Consider the following 10,184-nt stretch of genomic DNA (forward strand, 5'->3'; position numbering starts at 1 on the left):
GTGAAAAACACCCATAAAGTATGCCTACTAGTGTTAATGTCTGTAAAGTGTGTGTCTGCAAAGAAGCAACTGCAAAGTTTTTGCAGTAGGAAACATTTTATTCGTACATTTACAGATTAATTATACATCATAGATGACATTTGAATAATAGGCTACTGTGAACATGCAGACAGTGAACGTCAGGGAGGCAGAGAGTGAGCCACAGCATGTATAAAGACATATCTCAAAACTCAAAGCAGCACCTTTTCTTATTCTTACCCTTAAAGCTTTTAAACAACACCAACATTAAGCATACCCAGCTTCTCTCTGATGATATATTAAAAAAAACAACAACAACAAAAAAAAAAAAAACCACAAGGTTAAACCTGCCAGTGAAATGTTGATTAAATGGGATACAATCATATTAGAGGATGACAGTAAAGTCAGCAGCAGCAGAGTTGATGTAAAAGAGTGGAGATGTCAACATTTCATCCCCAAATCACACCTTAGAAAGCAAAGATGAAGAATTTAACCTGCAGCATTAAACTAGTAGTATTAGCAGTTTGTAGCTTAGTCTATGTATGCAATGTTAACTCTGCTGCATAAATACACATTTATCCTGAAAGAATTAATAGCTGTGCAGCTGGAGATTCCTCCTGTTTTCCCAGGCCGATCTGGAGACAAATATATTTGACTCTGCAGAGAAGTGAGCAGGAAATCCTCAGTGAGAGTCAGATTAACAGGCGATACAGATTAAAGGGAGCAGTGGTGATGTTACTGCAACTGTGCTGGTTAACTTGGAGCAGGGCTGCCAACTTTCTGCTCTCAGTTGGGGTGAGATGAGGGCAGCGATGTTTATGTGGGACAATTAAACACACAAAAATGATGCATGTCACAGGTGAAGGACAGCCTGCATTTCCTCTGATAACTTGTTCGTTTTGCACACTTCTCTATCCCACGCTCTCAGCTGGGATGTACTTGTGGATCAGCGCAGCTGTTTTACTTTTCTATACTAGGTCCATTAAAAATGTGGGAAGCTGTCTCAGAATGTGGGACAGTTTTAAAAGACGATAATCTTTTTTGTGTCATTTTTGGATGCCTCCTCGCTTTAAATAACCCAGAAAGAGGAGCAGCGACGTATTTTAGGTAATTTTCAGGATAAATCTGCCAAATTTGTTTTGCTGGTAAAAATTCTAAACGCCTCTTGGCTTATTTTATTGGTTAAATTAATGATTAAAGATGTCGTCCTCCTATACAGCCTGCTGTTACGGTAAACATCCATAAACACTGTAAGTTGAAAAGTTTTTTTGAAAAGCTTTGTTGCAGGGTTAATTAATAGTTCTAAATAACTAATACAGTTAGCTCTGTTGGACTGTTTGGTTAAATATGTGCAGCTGTTTCGCTGTGGGGACTCCCACATGTATCCTTGTGAAGCTGCAGGTATTTAATACACTCACAGGAAAGACTTCCCCCATCAGCTGAAAGCAACAGGATGCTTATGGACCTGTTTTGGTTCTAAAATGGGCAGAAAACACCTGCCCAAAAATAGATGCAAATGGGTGTATTTGTTTTAAATAAAGGAGGGTCTGCAGGTTTGTTTGGACACCGTGAGAATGATGGTGTGCATGTAACCGTTGGCAACCCCGTGTTATAGTTTAAATGTCTATGTGCATGAGGTTCAGCTTTGAAGGCTCGAGCAGCAACGTCCTGCATTTCAAGCTTCTTGAAGTCTTTTATCACCTTCAGACTCGGCTCTCAGGAGTTGGTGAAAAAAAAAAAGTTCTCCTCCCTCCTCCGTCAGTCCCTCCATCTTTTGTCTCCATCAGTCTGTTCAGAGTTTTAAAGGATATATTAAACCATGTATAAATATATCTTTTTGTCTCATTAATCTCAATCACAGCTCGCAGTGGTTTTCCTCAGCTTTGTAGCGGTCCATGATGCTCAACACATCCTCCAGGATGGATGGGCCCAGATCCAGGTTCAACCCCGCAATGGAGTCAGAGCGCGACACACCAGAGGGCTTTGTGAGGCCGGCGTGGTGGAAGACGGTGCAGGGCGACTCGCTGCGTTCGCTCCGAAGATCCTCGTTGCTCAGGTAGGTGTCGGAGTCCAGGCTGAGGCCCCGGCGAACGTCCTGTGGCCCGCAGATCTCTGACATGGAGTCCTCGGAGGAGCCCTCAGAGAGGGAGCCGGAGGAGGGGACGAGTCTGCGGATGGCTGGGGAGAGGGAGATGTCACGGCAAGGCTCAGACGCCAAGCGACCCACCACGCCGTTCTCACAGAGCGACACAGTCGGGTGCTGCTGGCGCTGACCGTCTCTCTGGCTGCAGCCATTGTTCTGTTTGGGGCTAGCCGCAGGAGGCTGCTGATGGTGGTGGGAGGGACCATCCAGATGGAGGCGCGGCGGTTTGGGTGGAGCCTGTTCGTGAGCGATGAACACAGGCATGGAGATGGTGTTCTTCAGCAGGCCGCTGGACGAGTGCTGGTAATGGAAGCCGTTAAAGGCGTAGCTGTGCACGTCATCTTTCGCGGTGAGGCCCTCTCCCAAGTCTCTCTCCATGCTGTGCGAGCGGGCGTGGCCGTTCTGCGTCCGGCTCGTGGGTGGCAGCATGTCCATCTTACCCTGGAGGAAGCCCACGTCTCCAAACATGTCGCCCTCGCCTTCGGGCCCTACGTGTGCGCTGTGACGCACGTCGCCCAGCGGGGGGCTGATCATATCACCTGAGAGGACGTCCCGGAGCTTCAGCTTCTTTCCCTTCTTGGGAGTCGTTGTTTTTAGGTACATGGGCGTCTTTGCAGGCATCTTGATGTGGCGGTTGGGTTCCTCGGGCCGTTTGAGCTCCAGCAGGAGAAATTCAGCGGGAAGCAAACAGTGCTGAGTTGATAAGAAGCTCTCTTGGCTGTTTTTCCCCACTCTCAGCTCAGATATTCAGTCTGTTCTGCTTCTCCAAGCGAGTAAACAAGTATTTAGGTCGGTCAGAGTAGCGATAGCAACCCGGCGGTTGAGCCTCACACTGACATGTGACTCAGGAAGGGAGAGGAGAAAGGTCTTTATCTCAGATCAGCTCCCTCTGTCTTCCCCTCCTACGCAGAAAATCCATATCAAAGCGAACGCCGAGCCCTCGTCTCCTCAAACTCTCGTCTTTATCCCGGCTCAGGCAAAGAGCACGCAGGGGATCAAGAGTGGGATCTCTGGCTGCCTTGCCGTCTGCTGCCCGGTCGGTCCTCCAAGTTCCTCAGAAACTTCAGGAATGTGACATCAAAACACTGGAGATCTGTGAGGAGAAATCAGAGCGAAAAGGGAGTCAAAAAGCGGCTGAAAGAGATCGAGGGGGAGAGGAAAAGCAGATAGATGGGACAGAGTGAGGAATGAAGCCGGGGGGAGATTTACAAGCACTTTTTCAGAGAGCCAGAGGACACTTGAAGGAAAACACTCCAAGAATCCACAGTGTTTGCTCAGAGGGCCCTGCCTGCCCCACACTGTGTGAAAATGTGTGACTGGAGGTCCTCGGGCTGCTCTTACAGAGTCACGCATTAGTCTTGCATTCCCAAAGACCCCTCAGCCTCATCAGTGGAAACAAATTACCACACTGAAACTGTCGGTTTCAAAACACCTCGTGCCTAATCACAGCATCTCATCAGGAAATAAAGTGTCTTTCCCGAGAAAGACACAGGGAACACCCGAAGCCTCGAGATCAGAACTCCAGTTATTTAACTGGTTAAACATGTAGAAGTGCAGGTTTTCAGGACCACAGTTTATCCACAGCTCTTCAGTTTCCACTCTTTTACTTCAGTCATAGCAGATTAAACCTACTAACACTGAGAGTCGCCTCACCAATGGTTAGAAAACAATAAAGGGGTGAAAAAACAGGGAAATATCCGATACTGACAAAGTGTCTGAGGTGAGAATTTGTTCTATGCTCAGTAACACGCTGACATTATGCATCTGTGTTAAATTGCTTAGGAATGGAAAAAACCAGCTAGTGTGAATGGCTGAAAGAGGCCAGTAGTAAAAAGCAGTTTGTGTGTTCAGTAAGAGCAGAAAAGAGTCAAGTGCCAGTCCTTTTACTCACTGAAGTCCAGTTTTTACACCTACAGTGCTTTTAAAAAAAAAAAAAAAAAAAAATGTATTAGAGCATCTGTCATAAAGACAAGTACACAAATAATTTAGATATCTGTCAGAAAAAAAAGACTGAATTTACGTTTAGATACCCAAATCTGAGCCGGCAACCTGAGAAGTGAGAAATTAATCAAGCATTCAACCGCTAAAACGAATTTATTGTTCGTGTTTGCAAAAAAACTAATTTGGTGTCTTAATTAAAAAAATGTTTTAATATTTTTTCAGTATTTTTGGTAAAAGTACATTTGAAAATTCACAGATAACAACAATTATTATAATTTAATATTAAAAATTTAAAGAGTAAATTACCATTAGACAAAAATAATAGCTAATTACCAGTTCTGTTAATTTAGGGCAGCTGAGGCATAAACCTTAGATTGGGTGATCTTAAAAAAAACAAAAAAAACAACTGTTTTAGTTTTTGATTTTAGTTTATTTAAGGTTACTTTAATAACCCTGGAAACGGCAGTACTTCCCTTGGTAAAAGCTACACTCGCTCTCTCGCTGTCATTTTTGACACCGTCTCTGCTGCACAGAGCTGTTGCTTTTGCTTCTTCAGTGACCCAAAGACTTGCATTCAGACAAGCCTCCATCATTTAAAAAGCGAATTAGAGAAAAGCTTTTCATGCATCGTTTAGAAAAACAGAAACAGCAGAACCAGTTCAGAGCCATCTGGTCGTATGTTAAAAACCAGTTGACCCACTTTTGTTTTCTTGTATAATTTTCAGATCTTGTGAGTCAAATTGCTGCTTTATGTGCGGTCTCCGTGTTTAGAAAAGAGAGAAGCACGCTCGCAATGAGCATAAAAACATTTTTCTTTAAATCGCACAGCCGTCATGTGTTTCTTGTGACTGTCCGACCCTCACTGGGTGTGTTTACTGAGGAAGTACATTGAGAATACTTTGGATTGCTTAAACAGATCTCTTTCAACAAATAAAATCTGCCGTCTTGAGTCATATTCGTGCCTCCGTCTGAGTGAAAAAACTGTTTATCAGCAGGGTTGATTTGTGCAGCTCTGAATCGTTACTGTCCCGGTGTTAAATCTTTGTATTTCTGATGACTCTTATCAGTTCTGACTCAGTCGTGGTTATTTTTCTTTAGCTTTTTAAATACGTAATAAACATTAAAAATACCAGAGTGAGATTTTTAGCTCAGCTTCAGAGTTTCCAGCACATCACAGAGGCATCTGAAGGGGACCTGTGAATCTCACACTGGGGTCAGACTGAGGTCAGGTTAGAGTACAAAAAACATGCGGCTTGAAATTTGAAAGAGGGTCTGAAATGAGTAAACTTTGAGTTCAGTTTGAGATTGAACTGTTTGCTTCTTTTATACAAGTTGCTTCACTTCTTCAGAAATTCTCAGTCCTCCTGTGATTTTGCTCTGGGACAAACTCTCATCAGTTATCAGGATTTTATTTCCGTCTTTTGGTATTTTCCAGCTGCCCCGTCAAACGGAGTTCTTGGGAAACCGCCGGCACAAACGGGAGAACTTCAGCTTTGGTGGAGTCTTTTCGCGTTGCAACATGTATCCTGCGACACATGCAGGCCACCCAGGGGACACGCTTTAATGAGGCCTGAAGTTTCAAAACACTGCTATGTGGAAAAAAAAGATTCCTCACAGGTTACACCCTGGAATAAAAACAGTCAAACGAACAGGAGCAAACACATGCAACACAAGTGAAATTTGCTTTTCTCAAATTCAGTGAACAGAAGGAGAGGGGGAGGTTTCTTTAACCAGCATTCAGAGTGTGAAAACAGAGAGTGTGGCTCTGGGTTCAGGTTCATTTAAGACCGAGGTCAAACTTCACTGTGCTGATAAATGATTAGAAACTATGCAGCTCTCATTTATTCTTTTAATCAAACCAACTGGATGTGTTTTAATAACATTACAAGTAGTTATCCTCTCTGTCAAAACAGAGCCCACTGAGCATTGGTGGTTTTTAGATATCGGAGTGAAAAAAGAAGTGAAATCTTATTTAAAAGCTGCTAAAAACAACTGAGATACACTCCCCGGACGCTTCATTAGGTACAGCTTGCTAGTACTGGTTTTTCGTTCAGAACTGCGTTAATTCTTCATAGCACAGGTTCAACAAGGTGCTGCAAGCTTCCCTCTAAGATTTTGGTACATATTTAGTTGACAGCGTCACACAGTTACTGCAGATTTATCAGCTGCACATCCATGATGTGAATCTCCTGTTCCAGTACATCACAAAGGTGCTCGATTGGATTGAGGCCACTTGAGTAACTGTCTGAGATGATTTGAGGTGTGCGACACAGTGTGTTGTCCTGCTGGAAGCAGTTATCAGTAGATCAGCATGGCTGTAAAGAGATGGACGTGGTCAGCAGCAACACTCAGGTGGACTGAGGACTTTAAATGTTGGTACTAAGGAGCCCAAAGCGTGCCAAGAAAAGCTGACAGGAGTGCGCACTGTGGTCTTCTGCTGCCATAACACATCTCCTTCAAGGTTTGATGTGCTGCATGCTCAGTGATGCTTTTCTGCACAGCTATTTGAGTTAGTGCTGCCTTCCTGTCAGCTCAGCGCAGTCTGGTCTTCTCCTGTGACCTTTGACATAAACAAAGCATTCTTGCCTAGAAAACCGACGCTCATTTTCTCTCTTTTGGACCCTTCCCTGTAAATCCTACGGATGTTTGTGTAAGAAAATCTCAGCAGATCAGCAGCTTCTGCAACACTCAAACCAGCCCGTTTGTCACCAACAACCACACCACACTCAAAGTCACTTAAATCACCTTTCTTCCCTTTTCTGATGCTCAGTTTGACTTTTAACAGGTCGTCTTGATCATGTCGAGAGTTGCATTAATGAGCATGTGAACAGTATAAAATTAAATTGCTGTCTGTATTGAAGGATGGTGCAGGGAAACGGTCCGGGCAGTTAAATAAAGTGGCTCCAGTTAAGCAGACCTGAATCATTTGTTGTACCGTCTGCTTTAATTAGCTCAGCTCTGACACACGATGGTCTGATGAACTCAAATCTCCGGGATGAAGACACACGGCTCTCTTCTGTGATGAGCAATCGGAAGTTCAGACAGTGTCTGACGGGTGAAAACACCTCAAACCCTTCCCCCGATACTGGCAAAGACATGAAAGGGTAACTTCCCCACTTATTATTAACACTCCAGGTGTTTTCAGCCCAGTTAGCGTCAGGCCTCTATGGAGGCCTAAAGTGACACTTTAGGCCTCTATGGAGGCCTAAAGTGACACTTTAGGCCTCCATAGAGGCCTAAAGTGACACTTTAGGCCTCTATGGAGGCCTAAAGTGTTAATAAGTGACAGAGAGGAGACTGTTGTGTAATGTTATTAGTGAGGAAATTCAATCACTGAAGTCATCACCATCACACAGAGAGACGCTCACACTGATGGCTGGGACAGACTTGAATTACTTAATACAAGATCACAAGGAGTGCAATTAATTATGCAGCCAGTTCCCAAAAGATCAGACAACCAATCGCAGCGCTTCTCATTTTTTAGTAGATCTCTCTAAAACCAATTTCTTATCCCTGGCTTTTACCACACACACGTGTCGGGTATTCCTGTCTTGTGGGGACATCTAATGCTTTCCCTAGCCCTTTACCCTAACCATGAAAAATGAATGGCTAACCCTCACCCTAAACCTGACTGTAACCCTGTCACCAAAAGGACATTTTGAGTCTCAAAATGCCTTCAAACTGGTGGGCACCAGGATTTTGGGCCCCACAAGTAGTAAACTTTCAATTTTTGGTACCCACAAAGATATGAATACACGCTTATACACACGTACCCCTACTGGGAGCTTTGTAGTGTCGATGAAGCGTGACTCCAATGTTTGTTGTCCTTGAGCTCAAGCGTGGGTTCCCAGCGCAATTCTGTCTCAACCACAACATCAACATAAAACTGACTGACCTCTGAGCCTCACTGCGACACACCGAGGTGGGCATCACATACATGTGTACTCCTATTCGCCCTATCAGCCTAAATACGAACGGAGGGAGAAACTCTCTCAGACGGCTGGTTGGGATTTCTTTGCATCACCTTTCCTGGAAGCTGGAATTTGGGCCACTGCTGATGATGCAATCAACCACAGAGGAGGCCGAACTAACATCTGTTTCTGCTCTCAGGCCCAGTTTGTTTAAAGTCTCTCCACCAAAACGGACCGGAGCCACCCATGAGTCCTGTCATCTCCTGGGACAAACACGTACTACACGCCTGAACGCGCGACTCTGCGGCTGCTTTCATTGTTGTTATTCTCCGCAGAGTGGCGCGTAATTGCGCTCAGCAGGCGACTGTTGACAAAAGCTTTTATTTTCTCCTCCATTAATCCGTTTATTTTTGCCATAAAAGCAAAGCTTACTCCGTCTGTTATCTGGCTGTTTTCCCACAAGGTGGTTTCACGCTAATGCAGTTTGTGTCTGAGAGCTGATGGTGACTAATTTTCCATCTATCATTCGTGCCGTGGGTGTACATCCAGCCTGCTTCTCCTTGGCTGATAACTCACAGCGATTATTGCTAAGTACAGTAAAGCAGACTTCATGTGAAACCCCAGGTGACGCAATGTGCGCTGTAACGAGTCTTTAATGTTGAACAAACCCTTTTTTCTGGCTTTAGGTTTAACGTTACTGTTCCTCCCCCACCCGCTCATAAATGTCTGGAGGATAATAATCAAAAATATTCTATTTTTCTATTCTATTCTATTCTAAAATGCTGCCAAACTGAATGAAGGCGAACTCTAGTTAACTTCCCCTCTCTCCCTCCGTGCGCGTTATGTAACTGCAGCCTCTCAGATCATCCCATGTCCTCCTGAAGCCTTCCTGCAGCTGACTGATTGGTACCATTGGAGCAAATCGACACATGCAGCCACAGATACAGGTCCAGTCAGCTCTGACTGACCCACGAGGCTTTTGTTTTCAAGTATTAATAAACTTTAGCCGATATACATACATATTTTTTACAAAAACAAAACATCAGACTCTTACAGCGAGTGTCTCCTGGCTGTGACCTCCACTCTTGGGTAGTAGTTTGCTCCTGAAGCAGCACATGTAGCAGTGACGTGCTATAAAATAGAGTAATATGTCAGCCTCCCCCGTCTGGGGAGGGATGTCTAAGGCGCTTCTTCTGCAACACTTAATCTTCTTAGAAATTAGATCATCGCGAGCCCAGATGGGGAGCGATTGTCCAACATCGCCTATTCTGTCACTGCGCGGTGAGTCAGAGTTGACTGGTGGATGAAATAAGAGTCTGGCTGTATTGTGTCCCCAGAAAAAAAGTATTTTAGAAATTAAATTCATTAAACACGCATAGCTTTACGTTGTTTATGACGTCAGGAGTCGGGGACACGTGCTGAAACCTTTATTTTTAAACACTGCGTTCCTTCAGATTTGTCTGCTCGTTGAGCCAAACTGCGCAGGCAGCGCACGCTGAAACTAAAGGGAGTGCCTCTCAGAAAACACACACACATGTTCATAAATAAAATCACACACTGCTTCATTCTTCTTATTTTTGTTACACAAAACTACAAATCTCCTCAAAGTGTAATCTATGACCACAAATCAACAGCTGACCACACAAAAAAAAGATAAAATAAAGTGATTTATCTGATATGTACCTACAGTTCCGTCATTCTCCGGGAAATAAACCCACTCTTCTAGTTTGGTTGTAAAATCCACCGACACAGGGCTGAGGTGCAGGGCAGGTAAACCTCTTAGTGACGGCTGATTACTGTCTCTTGAGCGCTCTGAGCGGAGAAAGTAAACTGGTCACCTCTTCTTCCCTTACAGGAGTCAAGTCTGCAGCACTGAGCAAGGAATGCTTCCGGTCATGAATTTCAAAATAAGGTAATCCTCCTCTAAAGCAGCGGTCCCCAACCCCCGGGCCTCGGACCGGTACCGGTCCGTGAGTAGTTTGGTACCGGGCCGCGAGAGTTGAGGCTCAGGTGTAAAATGTATGGTTTTCAGGGTTTTTATCGGTTTTCAGCGTTATTTTGTTATCGTTTTTATTGTTAACTCTGTTTTCCTAGGTCTTTTCATGTGTGTTATGAATAAATCTTTTTTTCGATACTGGTTCTAGTTTTATTTTGTTATATTTATCCGAGAC

The 10,184-nt window shown here is 44.2% G+C and overlaps 1 protein-coding gene across 2 annotated transcripts; it reads right to left on the reverse strand.

Moving 5' to 3' along the window:
• Positions 1-88: 88 nt before the first annotated feature.
• Positions 89-9,813, reverse strand: LOC146619356 (cdc42 effector protein 3). Of its 2 annotated transcripts, none has more exons than XM_085370627.1 (2): positions 9,701-9,813; positions 89-3,254 (listed from the first exon to the last, which is right to left on the reverse strand). In XM_085370627.1, the coding sequence occupies exon 2, from the start codon at positions 2,780-2,782 to the stop codon at positions 1,874-1,876; it is 909 nt and encodes a 302-aa protein (XP_085226753.1). In that variant the 5' UTR covers positions 2,783-3,254; positions 9,701-9,813; the 3' UTR covers positions 89-1,873. The 2 variants fall into 2 exon arrangements, with proteins under 2 accessions (XP_085226753.1, XP_085226752.1); XM_085370626.1 differs by having other exon boundaries at positions 9,697-9,813.
• Between the last annotated feature and the right edge of the window lie 371 nt (positions 9,814-10,184).

This window comes from Diplotaxodon limnothrissa, linkage group LG14 (assembly GCF_057381915.1).
Source record: "Diplotaxodon limnothrissa isolate DT_005_m linkage group LG14, D_limnothrissa_male_GT1.1, whole genome shotgun sequence".
NCBI classification, from domain to species: Eukaryota; Metazoa; Chordata; class Actinopteri; order Cichliformes; family Cichlidae; genus Diplotaxodon; species Diplotaxodon limnothrissa.